Source organism: Homarus americanus, unplaced genomic scaffold (assembly GCF_018991925.1).
Source record: "Homarus americanus isolate GMGI-L3 unplaced genomic scaffold, GMGI_Hamer_2.0 scaffold15487, whole genome shotgun sequence".
Lineage (NCBI taxonomy): Eukaryota > Metazoa > Arthropoda > Malacostraca > Decapoda > Nephropidae > Homarus > Homarus americanus.
The window spans coordinates 12,350-29,297 of record NW_024715902.1 but is presented as its reverse complement, the minus strand read 5'-3'; the positions used below and the strand labels follow the sequence as shown (position 1 = coordinate 29,297).

General features: G+C 46.0%; 1 protein-coding gene across 1 annotated transcript in view; it reads right to left on the bottom strand.

The window, feature by feature from the left end:
- Positions 1–14,383, bottom strand: part of LOC121857972 (flocculation protein FLO11-like) — a 31,344-nt gene extending 16,961 nt beyond the window's left edge. The window contains exon 1 of the mRNA XM_042354211.1: positions 14,254–14,383. Coding sequence (XP_042210145.1) covers positions 14,254–14,383 — 130 coding nt within the window. The remainder of the gene's footprint in view (positions 1–14,253) is intronic.
- Positions 14,384–16,948: the final 2,565 nt, after the last annotated feature.

Sequence of the window (16,948 nt, the reverse complement as noted above, 5' to 3'; positions counted from 1 at the left end):
CGTCCTATATATTGCTACGTCTGCCTCCTCCTCCTTTCGCCTGATTTTTTTTACTATTGTAGCATACAAAAAACAAATTGTTGCCGTCGACGTGTCTTACTCACTAACCTGTTATTGAGAGAGAGAACTGACCTCACGCAACTCCTCTGGACCTGACGGTGAAGAGCCCCGTTCATTCAGATTCCTCTCCTGCCTCACAACCAGATGGTAGATGCAGTCCAACACTCGGTCGACTAATATAACACAGTCCAATAAATAAACTCACCTACTTATTATGCGAGTCACCCCTGTCAGGCTAAATCTTTTGACTTCGTTTTCTTATGTTTCGGTTCGTACCTCACGGCGTGCGTTTGGTTCCCTCTGTGTTTACATCCAGGCTTTCGAAGTGTGGATGTGAAGAGTCGGACGCCTATATCACCTGATTTTTAACCACTTGTGTTCGGGGTCTTCTCTCTGCTGAAGAAAATCACCTGACGTCCCCGTATAGAAGAAATTAACCTCTACTCTACTCTACTCTACTCTACTCTACTCTACTCTACTCTACTACTACCTGCATCAGTATCTGTGCTTTTTATTTTAGAGTGAAGTTTTCGATTCTGTTATTGGAGGAGAGAGTGTGTGTGCGTTTGTGTGATTGTGTGTGCGTGAGTGTGTGCGTGTGTTCTACGTGTATGTGTGTGTGTGTGTGCGTGTGTTGGGAGAGGGTTGAAGGCAGCAAGCAGTGTGGTTGATCGTTCACGTACATTCATCAGACTCATCACTGTAGTCTGGTGTGCCTCTCTCTCTCTCTCTCTCTCTCTCTCTCTCTCTCTCTCTCTCTCTCTCTCTCTCTCTCTCTCTCTCTCTCTCTCCTAGCTGTTTTTATCTGACATACTGATAAATCTGTATCTATTCACAAAAAATAATCATCTTGGAATAAAAAAAATGGTATTTCAACCTATAACTCATTACACACACACACACACACACACACGATGTGAACCTTACTTGTTTTGTCATCATTACCCATTCAAGTTCTGTCTCACTAGCTAACACATTACTGACATATACTGGAGAAAGGTTGGGAGTGTCTGTGTTCCTCCTCCAACGTACTACAAAGCTAGAGTTACTGTGGAAGAGTCGAGTACCACCTCCAACTTACTACATTACAAAACACTGGACTTACTGTATTCTCGAGTACCACCTCCAAATTGCCACAGCAGCCACTCCACCCACCTCACTGCCGCTCGAGTTGATGCAGGCCAGACAACCTCCTCCTGCCGGCGTGTTACAGCAACAGTGTTGTATAACATTTGGAGATGAAGAAGCCGCCAGCCACCTACCATCACGAGGCCCTGCTTGTATTATTACCTGATCAAGTATACAACTGCAGGGGAGGTCTGGTAGGGCGAGATATTGACCTCTCTCTCTCTCTCTCTCTCTCTCTCTCTCTCTCTCTCTCTCTCTCTCTCTCAAACCAACTTCATGTAAGAAGTTAGGTTAGGCTGGGCAAGCTTTGGTTACTTTATATTATTTTAGGTTAGGTTAGGTTATGACATAATTGGTTAGGTTATGTTAGGTTAGGTTGTGACCAATAAACCCTGGGAACAGAGCTGCAGCCACAATGAACAACGTTGTTCTGACTAATATTTGTTCAGTTGTCTCCATTTATAACGGGTAGTGGCTAACGTGTTATGTTAGACGTGGCACCACAGCCCACCAGACAACACATAGGAGCCAATGACGTTCTACTTTGTAAACTATATTAAAACCATAACCATGCAGGATATACGTCATTCACAGATATATATGGGGGCTCCTTATTTAGCATCCTTCGTCTGGTTACTATAGCGAAGATAGTTCTACCCTTTCTGCGAGTTTTAATACAAACAAACAGTGGCGCCACATTTCACAGTTCAGAGACTCATTCCAGCAGTTCGGAGTTTTGTTTCATCAGTTCGGAGTCATATTCGTTGGGGGGGCTTCTGTTGATGACTTTATGCTGTTAGTTCTCTCTCTTTGTTGAATTATTTTCTCGTGTTTAAGGACAACTGGTGGAAAGAAGGTGGAGGGGTAAGGTGATGGGAGGGAAGGACACGAGCAAGGTACAGTCATGGACAAAAGTTCGCTCCCTGTAGTGAAAATGAGACGCGTGAATGAGTCTCCGAACTGACTTACCCTGACTGTCGTCTGGTGCGGGTGTGCTGTTTTATCTCATTTGAGGTCAATACTGTTTCAGTTTGGAAGGGTGTTTGACCTGGGGTGTACACAACAACACACGGTTACAAGGACAAGGTGAGGTAAAGAAGTCGTGAGCAGCTCCACCTCCTCCTCCAGGTAGCTTTAGGTACTGTACACAGACGTGCTCTACATTCACGGGGAGGACATTAACTGTTTACTAACCTGTAATGATGAACACTGTGTGTGTGTGTGTGTGTGTGTATATATATATAATAATAATAATTAACGGTTTATTAGAAAGCGACGGCAAAGGCTGAAAATATACAGTTACATATTTGGAATGGGTTACGAATTCAAATAATATACAATGACATAAGTGACACAAATAAGACATATTGTAACTTAGATGGGGATCAGCTCAAAATAGTTCATTTCAACATAGTGACAGTGTAGGGAGCAGTGTTTACTGGAGTGAATACACTGATTTATTACATGTTATTGATAATTTTAATGGTTGGGACTGGGCTGTTCTTATAGCGATCAGTTCTGCACGTATGGGCTGGATGCGGTTGTGGTGTCGAACAGCAATTCTCGGACAGGGGATCTCAGGTGGTAGTAGGGGCCGGTGTCGGGGATGGTGTGAAAGCTTTACAATTTGCAGATGAGGTCGTGTTGATGGTCAGTGAGAGTCGAAAGGTCAGTGTGTTGAGCGCTTCTTGATATGTGGAGTAGGAAGGAGAATAATATGCCCTCTTTACTATTTCTAGGTGTTTACGTTGTGTGGCATTTAGGGAGAGACCAGGTGGGGAGGCATAGGTGAGCTTGGGTATGAATGTTGTGTAAACACTGAGGAGCTCAGGTGCAGGAACCCGAGGGACTTGAGTCGGCGGAGGAGGTGGAGACGGAACTGGAGGTTGACAACTTCACTGACGTGTGGTTTCCAATTAGTTTGTTGTCTATGGTGACGGCGAGGAGCTTCGTGGAATCTACAACCTGGGTGTGTTCGGACCTAGGGTAATGGAAGGAGGTGGGACAATGTCGGAGGAGAGGTTGATGTGCATAACCATTGTGTGTGTGTGCGTGTGTGTGTGCGTGCGTGCGTCCGTCCCTCCGTGTAATCAAATGATCTGTAAAATTGTCAGGTATTGTCCCAATTTCTTTATAGTTCTATAACTGACAATTCAATAAGTGCAAGAGAGAGAGAAGGTGGAGGCACAGAGGTATGTGGGGTAAAGGCCAGGTGTAGTGGACGCTCACAGTTGTTTGATAGTAAATATTAGCGTGGGGGAGGAGGAGGAGGAGGAGGAGGAGGTAACAGGTGTGGGGGAGGAGGGGGGTAACAGGTGGGGAGGAAGGGGTAACAGGGTGGGGAGAAAGAGGGGTAGCAGGGGGGAGTGAGTGGTGGGGGGGGGAGAAGTGGTTAACAGGTGTGGGAGGAGGTTAACAGGTGGGAGGGAGGAGGAGGTAACAGGTGGGGGAGGAGGAGGGGGTAACAGGTGGGGAGGAGGAGGAGGGGGTGACAGGGGAGGAGGAGGGGTAACAGGTGGGGAGGAGGAGGAGTTAACAGGTAGGGAGGAGGAGGAGTTAACAGGTAGGGAGGAGGAGGGCTTAACAGGTGGGGAGAAGGAGGAGGAGGGGTTAACAGGTGTGGGAGGGAGTGGTTGAATTGGGTGAGAAATATTGATATTGAAACAGTTTATTTAGCCAGAAAAACACAGATACAGAGTGGATAATAATAACAATATTAACATGGCTGAGCCAGTTGAGAACCTGAGCTCTCCTGAAGGCACCTCATATATACTATACATTTATCTCAAGGAAGTATTATGTAACATTTAGTATCATCTGGAATAGTATAATAGCATGGTGGTGGTAAGAACATAAGAGAATGTTACCACAATTATCACTTCATTATTTACTTTTTGTACAATTATATTATAAGCATATACATACTTTACAGTGGAGTTGATTATTATACATTGATCTGGTAAGGGAGGGAAGTAATACAACATGGGTTGTATTAAGGTAAAACAAGGGGACGGAAACAGTCCGGGTCATGTCTTGATGGCAAATATATTTATTCCAATGGTAATTTCTATCTATCTATATGACATTCAAATTATGATATAATGGTTTTGTTGGTACAATAAAAGTAGGAGTATTAATTAAGTGCTATAAAAATAATAATACTTAGACAATAGATATTTTTTAAGAGATGATTTAAAGGAAGGGAGCGTAGTCTTTGCTCTGATGGGTGGGGGTAAGTTGTTCCACACCTTCACACCATGATATTTTATGGAGGCCTGGGGCTGAGAGGAGCGCATGGGGGTTGGGGGGGGTTTAGCTCCTAGGAAGGTATGTGGAGGTGGAGGAATGAGGTTAGTATTGGAATGAAATAGATGATGGGAGAGGACGGAGGGGGGTTGCTGAAGCTAGGGGGAACAGAGGAGGAAAGAGAAGGTTGGGGAAGGTGAGAAGGATATTGAGAGAGGAGATGACTGGGGAAAGTCAGGAGACGAAAGGTTGTAGGGAAAGTTGGTAGTGGGAAGGTGCGCGTGCGTGTCTGTGTGTGTTTGCGTGCATGCATGCGTACGTACGTGTGTGTGTGTGGGGGGGGTGAGTGTTGGAAAGACCACTTGCCTGCTGGGTGTCGCACACGCACGCTCACACAAACCCCGGGTTTTCTCCACCTCTCACACACACACACAGAGCCGCCCTCAAGGACATGCTGGAGAACAAGTGGCGACAGAAAAAAGACAAATATGCGGAAGTGGGTTTGGAGGCACGACCGTGGACTTGGAATACCTGAAGGCGAGGTACAGTATACTGGTGGTGTTGGGAGGTTTGTGGCTCCTCGGGGGTTATATGCTATTGATGGATTCTCACCGTTTAGTTTAGTCTTATCACGGAGCAGCTGCTAGTTGACTGTCACCCATGTCATTCCATTCTGTGGATGTCAACGTAAAACTACAAGTATACAAAAGGTCAAGGACGAAGGGCCCTTTGATGGGTAGGTATATAATAGTTATACAGTACAAGTTGTGCTCATTATTTATAATGGAAGACTGTTGAGGACTCCTAAGTAAGAGTTATTGGGAAGGGAATAGGTAGACAATACTAAACATGCTGTGATGAATGTTTTGTTCTCTGTTCCCGTGGAGCACGGAACTCTCTACTGTACTTGTAGCCTTGTTGAGTCTATGTCTGCTGGTCAACCCACGGTGTTTACATAGTGTCCCCGATACATTACATTATGACGGACTGTAGATCCATTTATGCATACCTCTGAGTGTCAAGAGGTTTTTAAAGTTGACTCTCTTTACAGGTAGAGTTTGAGTAAGTCACCTGCCCTGTAGACCTGTATGAGGTGGTGACCACAGTCACTTGTTATAATGTATAGTACCTGTCTGAGTTTACTCACCAGGACATAACATTCAGGTTGGAAGGTAGCGAGGAACAGGGGGGGGGGGGATGAGAAGACGGTTTATGTGTACCGGAGACATGACGACGACGATTTCCAAGGATGATGTTTTGCGGCTTATTGCAAAAAATATGAACGCAGGAATGAATCAAATTCCTTGGGAGGTACAAGGACGTTGATGTGAGGGAGGGAGGGAGGGAGGGAGGTTGAAGGAGAAGAGGTTGCTAACAATGAGGTGGAGTGTGTGAGATAAGGGGAGTGAGGCAGCAGACAGTGGCCCCTCTCACTCCCTGTGTTTGACGGGAGGGTCCTAACCGCTCAAGAGACCTAAGACCTCTCCCTACCTCACCGACGAGCTAAAGACAGACAGACATTCCCGAGCAAAATTTTCACCAGATAATTTCTCAGTGGACAAAATCCAACCAAATAATTTTTCCAGAAACAAAATCTCGCCAAATTATTTTCCTCTGGTCCAAATTCCTTCAGCTCAGCTCTCTCTCTCTCTCTCTCTCTCTCTCTCTCTCTCTCTCTCTCTCTCTCAAGAAGAAGAAGAAGAATCATGTACTGTACAGACAAAGCAGTGAGCAGAGTAAATTCTTCTTGTCATCTGGCTAAAAAGCTGTTTAGTGACTGTTACTGGCAAGGGAAGTGTGTGAATTTAATTTAATTTTTGTAATTTTGCCGCAGACAACAGCTAGTGTATTGTGCACCCCATACTCATCCTGTTAGCGGTAGCGCAAAAAGGATTACAGAGTATAGGCCACAGAAGGTGTTCACCAGACCCCAGTGAGTTTGATATTATGGCAGCGAGTGTTACAGAGTATTTCCAGTTCATTGTTTAAGTCAGTACATAGAATTATGATTAGGCACTAGATGCGAAGTGTTGATACAACCTTAGTATATCAGCTATCTTGTCATAAGAGATAAAGTGCTGTGCTATTGCATACCTATGAGGTTCTATTATTTCACAGTCTAAGACGTAGTGTTGGAATGTGTGGCCATAAGTCTGGCCGAACACTTTACATTTAGTTTTTTTCACATCTGCCTGAGGGGCATATCCTTAGTCTAGCTGTTACAACATCTTGTAATCTAGTGATCTTGTTACTTGCTCCATATACATGTTTTACTTGATCCATCTCATCATGGTAAACAATAAATTGACTCGTGGCTGTTGCACTTGTCTACTGGCAACAAGCTCTTTTCTGATTACAGTTTTAAAGGTTCTGTTTGACAGTCCCAGATTGTACTCCACATTGTCATTGTTGGACGCGAATTAGCTAAGGCATCAACTCTATCATGTTCACTAATGCAGCTTGATCCTGATACCCTCGTCAACATGGCACATATGATTGTGTCTGGCTTCAGAGACAAGCGGGTGACAATCTGAGTTTAGGGTATCAAGAGCAAGTAGTGAGGATAAGGAGTCAGTGTTGATGAGACTGTCAGTGGCAGTGTCTTCAACAAGTTTCAGGGCTGTGAGCATGGCAAATAGTTCTGTTTGTAGAGTGGATGCCCAGTCATTAATTGTAGCTCCTTTCTCTATTACACAGACAGTGTTAAAAGAGCCGTCAGTATAGATGGTCTGTGTGATGTTATTTTCAGTCTGCAGGTTATGTATGTGGTCAAGAGCTCTCACTTTGACAGTGTGTTGGAGATAAAGATTGTGCGTGCGCGCGTGCGCGCGCGTGTGTGTGGCTGGCAGTGGAGTGGGGAGGACTTGGCAACACTCTGGTTCACGTAGTATTATATGAGACGCGAGGATGGCGCGACTTACTGCTCGGGCTACATAGGATATCTCGGAGTATGAAAGTAAATGGAAGATAAAATCAAACAAAACGAAATTCGAGGTCATATCCATAGCCAAATTCAAGCCGGCGCCATTGATGATCGACGACGAAGAGAGTGTGTACTCTAAACAAGGCAGGTTGGTAGGCCTCATCATCTCTCGGGCGGGCGTGGAGGGCAGACTAAAGAAAGCCAAAGTTGCCGCCGCCAAATTAAAACGTTTTAAACTGATGCCTGAGAAGATACAAGTCCATTTGTGCAAGGCGCTGGTGAGGCCTGTGTTGGAGTACCCACATATACTACTCGTCACACTCGGGAAGACCAGACTACAACAACTACAGAGCTTCCAAAACAAGTGTCTGAGGTCAGCCAGTGGCCAAGTGTCACCCTGCCAGGAGACAGTGGAAACCATCCATCTGAGAAATAAAACAGAGGCCCTCAACGTCAGGTTCCATGGCCTAGGGAAGAAGGTTTGGGACAAGCTCCTGGACGACCCTCACAGCCCAGACCACCTACGCTGGGAAGACATCAACGGAGGGAGACCCCACGCCTGGTGGCCCCGGAGTCTGCCCGCACTACAACAACCCAACCCGCGACCCATCTACAGTATGTCCTCCACAACGATCCACCTTCGATTAAAACTTAGATGATATAAGATCACAGTTAACAAGTCACAATCTAGTGAGTCCATAACGTAATACTGTAATAAGATTTTAATAAACATGAAATTGTAAAATCAAACTAGTCATTGCCAACCAAAGTAACCATTGTGTAACCTCATCCTAAATCCTAGGTTAGCTTAGTTAGCCAACAAACTCTGTAATATGTAAAACAAGGGGTGTCGTCCCCCTCTGTTTAACTCATTAAACTTCTTTTCCAACCTTTCCCCCCACGACTATATGTTGTGACTTCTCTATCCCTCATTTCTGGCTGTGCCTTGAGCCCCAGCATGCCTTCCATCCTTTTCCCACCTTAACCTTAAAAAAAAGACTATGAACCTTCAACTCTGTGATTCGTAGCTTCATTTCACCAGCTTTAATTAAATTCGATGCAGTACGAACCTCTCTTGTTTAGAGACTTACAATTTGGTTCATCAATGATCTGACATGAGTATGGTTCATGGTTCTGTTCTTGCATATGTTCACGAGCATGAAGAACACCTTAAACCTTTTTTTATGATTCATGATTTGGTAACTGTTACGAACACGAATATAGGAGTCCCGGCATTTGTTCATTGCTTCGAACATGAATATTATTAAGAATATAAACCTCTGATTCGTTCTTGGTGCTCAAAGGAATGCAGTATTATGAAACACTGTATCTCTTGATTGTGTGATTCATGATCCTGTTCACTGATACAACGAACCTCTTGATTTCACGGGATCCTACGATACATAATCTTATCTGCGTCATCTAGGGTAATCATAGTGTTGCTCTGATTTACATGATGGATACTGACCCCCCACGCCTAGTTGGCCCCAGAGTTTGGTGCTGTTTTTAAAGTGATGGGGAATACCCTAACTTAGTGAGGCAATGTCGAGCTCAATAATAATAATAATAATAATAATAATAATTATAATAATAATAATAATAATAATAATAGCAATATTAATAGTGAAGCTAATATAAAATAATAAACTCAACAACTGAATATCAGACTAATAATTTAAAGCAATAGAATTAATATGATAAATAATAATAGTGACAGTCCGGGCTATATTAATAATACGTTACCATCACTAGTTTATAATATCACTCCATAAACGGATAACTGTTTTATTATTCATTACAACTCAAGAGTAATGGTTATGGCCAGGTAATGTGGTTAATTATAGGTAAAGGCGCCCTGTGCTTGGTGGTAGAGGATGGTCTTGTTCTCTCACACACACACACACAACACCAGGGTCTTGGTGTTCAGCTGAGTCACTCCTGTTTACTGAACGTATACCTGCCTCCATGTCCTGCTTCCACCTCTGGTTTTCTTGGTCCACCACCTCTTCTGTCTTCCTCCACCACCTCTTCTGTCTTCCTCCACCACCTCTTCTGTCTTCCTCCACTTTACCCCTAGTCTCCTCTTCTCCCACCACTGGTTGTCTTACTCCCCTCTGGGTGTCTTCCTCTGTCACTGGCTGTACTCCTTTACCTCTGATTGTCTTCCTCCAACACTAACAGTACTCCTCTGGCCTCATCTTCCTCCAACACTAACAGTACTCCTCTGGCCTCATCTTCCTCCAACACTAACAGTACTCCTCTGGCCTCATCTTCCTCCAACACTGACAGTACTCCTCTGGCCTCATCTTCCTCCAACACTGACAGTACTCCTCTGGCCTCATCTTCCTCCAACATTAACAGTACTCCTCTGGCCTCATCTTCCTCCAACACTCCTCTGGCTACAGTACTCCTCTGGCCTCATCTTCCTACTCAGTACTCCTCGGCCTCATCTTCCTCCAACACTAACAGTACTCCTCTGGCCTCATCTTCCTCCAACACTAACAGTACTCCTCTGGCCTCATCTTCCTCCAACACTAACAGTACTCCTCTGGCCTCATCTTCCTCCAACACTAACAGTACTCCTCTGGCCTCATCTTCCTCCAACACTAACAGTACTCCTCTGGCCTCATCTTCCTCCAACACTAACAGTACTCCTCTGGCCTCATCTTCCTCCAACACTAACAGTACTCCTCTGGCCTCATCTTCCTCCACTTTTGACAATGCTCTCTGGCCTCTGTCTTCCTCCAACATTAACAGTATTTTCTCTGGCCTCTGTCTTCCTCCCAACACTGGCTTAGTACTCCTCTGGCCTCATCTTCCTCAACAATGTGAAGTACTCCTCTGGCCTCGTCTTCCTCCTTGCCCCAGCCCAGCTGCTCCTCTGGCCTCTTCCTCCACTTTTGACAGCCCAGTACTCCTCTGGCCTCATCTTCCTCAACACCCCAGCAGTACTCCTCTGGCCTCATCTTCCTCCTTTTGGCAGTACTCCTCTGGCTTCATCTTCCTCCACCAGCCGGATACCTCCTCTTCCTTCACTGCCTCATCTTCACCCTGGACCTTGCCCGTCTCACCCCTCACCACTGGTTACCCGCCCCATCTCACCCCTCCACCACAGGTCACCCCGCCCCGCCTCATCTTCTGCTAGTCACCCTTGCCTCATCTTCACCACTGGTCACCCCTTAATCTCACCCCCTCCACCACGGGTCACCGCCCGTCTCACCCTCCACCACTGGTCACCCTTATCTCACCTTCACCACCTGGTCACCCTCCTGTCTCACCCTCCACCACTGGTCACCCGCCCGTCTCACCCTCCCCACTGGTCCCACCCTCCCGTCTCACCCCTCCACCACTGGTCACCCTTGCATCTCACATGCACCACTGGTGCCTCCTGTCTCCCCCTCCACCACTGGTCACCCGCCCGTCTCACCCCTCCACCACTGGTCACCGCCCCGTCTCACCCCCTCCACCACTGGTCACCCCTTACATCTCACCCCTCCACTGGTCACCACCCCCGTCTCACCCCTTCCCACCACGGTCACCGCCCGTCACCTTCCACCACTGGTCACCTCCCTGTCTCACCTCCACAACTGGTCCCCGCCCCGTCTCACCTTCCCCACTGGTCCCTTGCCCGTCTCACACCCCACCACTGGTCACCTCCTGTCTCACCCCTCCACCACTGGTCACCCGCCCCGTCTCACCCTCCACCACTGGTCACCCGCCCCGTCTCACCCTCCACCACTGGTCACCCGCCCCGTCTCACCCTCCACCACTGGTCACCCGCCCCGTCTCACCCTCCACCACTGGTCACCCGCCCCGTCTCACCCTCCACCGCTGGTCACCTCCTGCCTCACCCTCCACCTACAGCACATCTCTGGCGTCACCCAAGGCGGAATATACCAAGTGTTCAGTGTTGCAGTACAGTACAGTGAACATTATTGGCCGTCAGTAACCAGACGTCCTTGATAATGGAACGTCATCCACCTGCATTCAGCTGAGAGTGTGACTTGTGTTGTATCAAGAGTGGAAACTGTATACTGGTATGGGTGTAGCTGGTGTTGTATACTGGTATGGGTGTAGCTGGTGTTGTATACTGGTATGAGTGTAGCTGGTGTTGTACGAGTATACTGGTATGGGTGTAGCTGGTGTTGTAGCCTTGTATGAGTGTATTTCGTGGTGTATACTGGTATGGGTGTAGCTGGTGTTTTATACTCCACTAGCTGTGCATTTAGAGCGATAAATGTCATCTAAATACATGGAAATAGTTATTAAGGTAAATCTCACTTATTTTTATCATTCTAGGTATTGCAAACACCTATAGATACCTGACTACATAATATGATGAACCTAGTAATAAAAACCTTTACTTTAAGACACTCTCATTAATATATCTGTATGTGTTTAAACATGCTATTAAACATAGTGCTGTAGTATCGTCAGACAGGAGCCAAAATGATATTGTATACAGATGATGAAGACGGTGGGTGAGGAAGGTTGGTAGGTAGCCATCTACCAGGAGACTCTCTGGGGCAGCCATCTACCAGGAGACTCTCTGGGGCAGCCATCTACCAGGAGACCTCTCTGGGGCAGCCATCTACCAGGAGACCTCTCTGGGGCGGCCATCTACCAGGAGACCTCTCTGGAGCGGCCATCTACCAGGAGATCTCTCTGGGGCAGCCATTAACCAGAAGACCTCTCCGGGGGCAGCCATCAACCAGGAGACCTCTCTGGAACAGCCATCTCCCAGGAGACCTCTCTGGGACAACCATCTACCAGGAGATCTCTCTGGGGCAGCCATCTATCAGGAGACCTCTCTGGGGTGGCCATCAACCAGGAGACCTCTCTGGAGTGGCCATCAACCAGGAGACCTCTCTTGGGTGGCCACCATCCAGGAGACCTCTCTGGGGCGGCCATCAACCAATGATTTTTTTTTTTTTTGCCGCTTACAGCGTTTACTTTATTGTGCACCCCATACTCATCCTGTGAGCGGTAGCGCAAAAGGATTACAGAATAGAGTTTACAACGGGTCACAATAATTAACCCCCGTGGTCAGGATACAATCTTAATATGTCGGCTATCTTACCATTAGAGATGAAGTGTTGTGCCATTTCACACACAGTGTGCTTGGACCTGTCCCTAAAAGGTTCTATCTTCACACAGTCGAGGACGTAGTGTTCAAGTGTGTGGCCATATGTCTGGCCACACACTTTACATTTAGTCTTCTTCACATCTGCTTGAGGAACGTACTGCCAGAGGTACTTATATCCTAACCTTAATCTAGCGGTTACAACATCTTGTAATCTAGTGATCTTGTTACTTGCTCCATATACATGTTTCACTTGATACATCTCATCATGGTTAACTATGGATCGACTAGTGCCTGTTTGCACTTGTCTACTTGCGTCAAATTCATCAATAAGTTCTTTCCTAATTACAGTTCTAAGGGCTCTTTTTGACAGACCCAAATTGTATTCAACGGTGCCTTTGTTAGACGCGAGTTTGGCGAGGGCATCAACTGTGTCATGATTTATGAGGCCTATGTGAGAGGGGATCAACAACAGTTTGACCTTGACACCCGGGTCAACAAGGCACGCATATTTGTGTCTGGCTTCAGAGACAAGCGCGTGACAACTTGAGTTGAGGGTGTTAAGGGCAAGTAGTGAGTATAGAGAGTCACTGATGATGAGACTGTCATTGACAGTGGTTTCAATGAATTTAATAGCTGTGAGTATGGCAACTAGTTCAGTTTGTAGAGTGGATGCCCAATTGTTAATTCTAACTCCTTTCTCAATTATATTACCGTCAGGTTGAGTCACAACAATAGCACTTCCAGCCCTCCCACAGGCGGTGTTAAGAGATCCATCAGTGTAGATGGTCTGTGTGATATTATCATCAGTCTGTAGAGTGTGTATGTGTTCAAGAGCTCTCACTTTGGCAGTGTGTTGGAGATAAATACCTTGTATAATTAATTTTTTAGGCAGATACGTCGGAATTGTGATATCGAAGGGAACTGTCCGCCAGGGTGGCAGGAAGCGCTGTTGGTCTGAACTTTGTACAGAAGGTCTAGTCCAAACATCTTCATATGTGTGGCTGTAGTTTGGCCAGGAGACCTCTCTGGGGTGGCCATCAACCAGGAGTCTTCCATCCAATCAACGAGACTGTCATGGTGGAGGCTGAGTTACGAGGCTGGCCACTCTGATGCTCTAATTTTTCTCTCGAAATCTTTCTTTATTTCCGTCGCTGTTTCTGTTTATGTTCTCTCTCTCTCTCTCTCTCTCTCTCTCTCTCTCTCTCTCTCTCTCTGTTGTTTCCTTCTCGGCTTGTTTAATTCCTCAGTTTTTTGGCTTAAGTATTTTCTTTCGATCATATATATATATTTATGGTGCTTATTTTGTTTATCAGGTTTACTCCACCAATAAGAGTTATTTAATTATTCTCAAACTTCATTTTACTCTCCCCATCTCCACACATTTTTATAAACTAATTTACTTATTCTCAAAATTTCGTTTTGTATTATTTCTTGGTTTACTTGTTTATTAACCTGTTTGTTTAATGTTATGATTGAACGTTTTTCCCTCATTCGTTGTGGCTTATTCTCTTCATCTTTCCTCACGTACCCAATTTCTTCGTCATTTCTTCCTCTTCGTCATCTTTATAATGCCCAGTTCCTATTCGTATTGTCTTAAAAGGGGGGGGGGAGACAGAGGTTAGGATACCTCAGTTTGGGGATCCATTAGTCAGCCATAGTTGTTCCTTGTCCCTCATTAACCTCCATCAGTCACCTCACACGTACCGCCTACCTCACACATCCCTCACCACCAACACCTACCTCACACATCACCTACCACCACCACCTACCTCACACATCCCTCACCACCAGCCACTCACACATCACCTACCACTGTCTTCCTTGCCACACTCCCCGACAAGCTGGGTGGCCAGAGTACGGTGGGCAGGTGTCAGGACTTGACTGGTGGTAGTGGTCCTCACCAGCGCCACGCCCATGTTGACTCCTGCTTCAGCACCCATAGCTATAATTACCTGTAGTTGAAGAGACGTCTGCCTCCCCTTTACCGCCCTCACTACTGAAGAGGACCTGGAGGGGGTACTGATATAAGGAGAGGAGGAGTCGAGAGGCATTGTGGTGGAAGACTGTGGTGTAAGAAGGTGATGACTGTGGTGCTAGGAGGTGATGACTGTGGTGCTAGGAGGTGATGACTGTAGTGTAAGGAGGTGGTGACTGTGAGTAAGGAGGTGGTGACTGTGGTGTAAGGAGGTGATGATTGTGGTGTTAGGAGGTGATGAATATGGTGTAAGGACATGATGACTGTGGTATTAGGAGGTGGTGACTGTGGTGTAAGGAGGTGATGACTGTGGTGCTAGGAGGTGATGACTGTGGTGCTAGGAGGTGATGACTGTGGTGTAAGGAGGTGGTGACAGTAGTGTAAGGAGGTGGTGATTGGTGTGAGATGGTAACTGTGGTGTAAGGAGGTGATGACTGTGGTGTAAGGAGGTGATGACTGTGGTGTAAGGAGGTGATGAGTGTGGTGTTGGGAGGTGGTGACTGGTGTAAGAGGTGGTGACTCTAGTGTAAGGAGGCAGTAGGCTGTAGTATGGGGGAGGGAGGAGGGAGTTAGTGGGTTGTATCTTGACGGGGAGAAGAAAGGGCATTGTGTGGCGGGGGGGGGGAGGGTGACTAAAGTGTGTAGTTGATGGTCTGTAATACACCGAGTGTGGAGGAGGAGCCGTTGGTGAGCCAGATAAAGAGAGTTCTGGTGGGAAAGTCGAGACTGAGTTCTTGTGTAGATGGGATCGTGTTGAGGGACGAAAACTTGGCAGTCTCCCGTACTTTTAGTCACGTATGGAATTTATTAACTAGTTAGGAGTAATGTGGAGGCCTTGGATGTAGTCCACTGTGCTCTTGTGTTGGTTGGGACTGTATCGTACTGTAATATTTATCTCCGGTAAAGTACGTGTGGCACTGTCAGTGTTCGCCCTCACGCGTATATTTTTTTATTCTTTTTGATTAATTTTATTGTGTCTACATTTTATCACATTTTATTCTCTCATATATGAATATATTAACGACTTTGTGATCTAATGATTGTAATTTACGCTCTTCCTCACCTTAACACAAGTACAATTTGAGAGAGATAGAATTATCACTGACGGTATCTGTGTGTGGGAACGTCTCGGAGGGGGAGGCGGAGGACTCGACGATGGCTGTCAGAGTTACTAGTTAGTTAATAAGACCTGATTGATGAATGGTGATGGTGGTGGAGGGATGGTAGGCCGGTGCTGGCTGGAGACGCTGAGATAGACGCCAGGAAGATATGCTAAGAATAGACTCTGTTCCGGGGATAGATGTGAGGGTTGTTGAGGGAGGATATGCTGTACGTGAGGCATGTCTGCTGTTGTGGTGTAGTTCGTCATAACACTAATATTTTTGCGTCTCGTGAAATAGTCTGTGGATTCCTCTTACGGATCACAAACTATCGTCCAAAGAGAATTACCATGGCAGAGTTCGTGTATTTTGATATATTTTTTTTTTATTTATGCATATTATATTTTATTACTTGTCTAGGTCGTCATACAGGACAAATTGTGCAGATATTGTAATGAAATGTGAGAATATAACGTGAAGAACAAACTCTCCGAAATACAGTAATAAGTATTCACTTCTGACGTAATGTGTCCAACACGATTATACTTGCCGTAGTCCAGGCGAAGGAGTAGCCACGGGGGAGTCACTTACCCTAAGACATTCGTCTCTGTAAATATGACGAGTGAATGTCTCGAGCCCAACAATGCCCCATGATGTTAACTTAGATTGTATAGAGTGTATAAGACGAGGTATTGTGCAGTTACTTGAGAGGCGGAGGGATACCAGTATGGTCCCTGAGCAAGGTGGATGCTCTCTATCTCTCTCAATGTTTTAAACCACCAGTCAATAAGATCGTATTAGTTACTTCCCTCTTACAATTACCTGAGGTGAAAGTAAGAAACTTTTCGTTATGCTTCGTCCCTGTACTTTTGAAGCACTTGATCAGTTAAGGCACAAGTCGATCGCGTGTTTGTTAGGCGTTAAGGAGTGTAAACATTCGTACTCACTAATTTAGTGTTACGTGAGTACTAAGAGATTGTACTCATTGTTCAAGTGAGTGTTTTTTTTCACTACTTATCAGCTTACTAGCCGTTCGGGCGGTTGGTCTATCCAGTGTCAGTACAGGAGGAAACCAGAGTCTGAGAAACAAGTAGTGTTTGGTAGGGTCACACTGGATACCACGCTTCTTACGTGTGTCCTGGCCGAGGATCGAACCCTTGACATATTAATGAGCGATACGCGAGTTATAGCTGTCAGGTGAATATGAACAACTAGTATTCAGTGTCTTGTGTGTACAGTCAGTTCTAGTACTCAAGTGGTCAGGTCAGTCTGGTCAACAAGCACTTATGAAGTGCATACAGGAGCCAGGACTGACAAGTCGTGTGAAAGCGAGGAGGGTGAGTGATGGGCAGACCACCAGCTTGAAGGAGGTCGGGACGGGCGAGAGAACCTCTGTGTTATTTGTCAGCCTAATGGTAGACTATAACCTT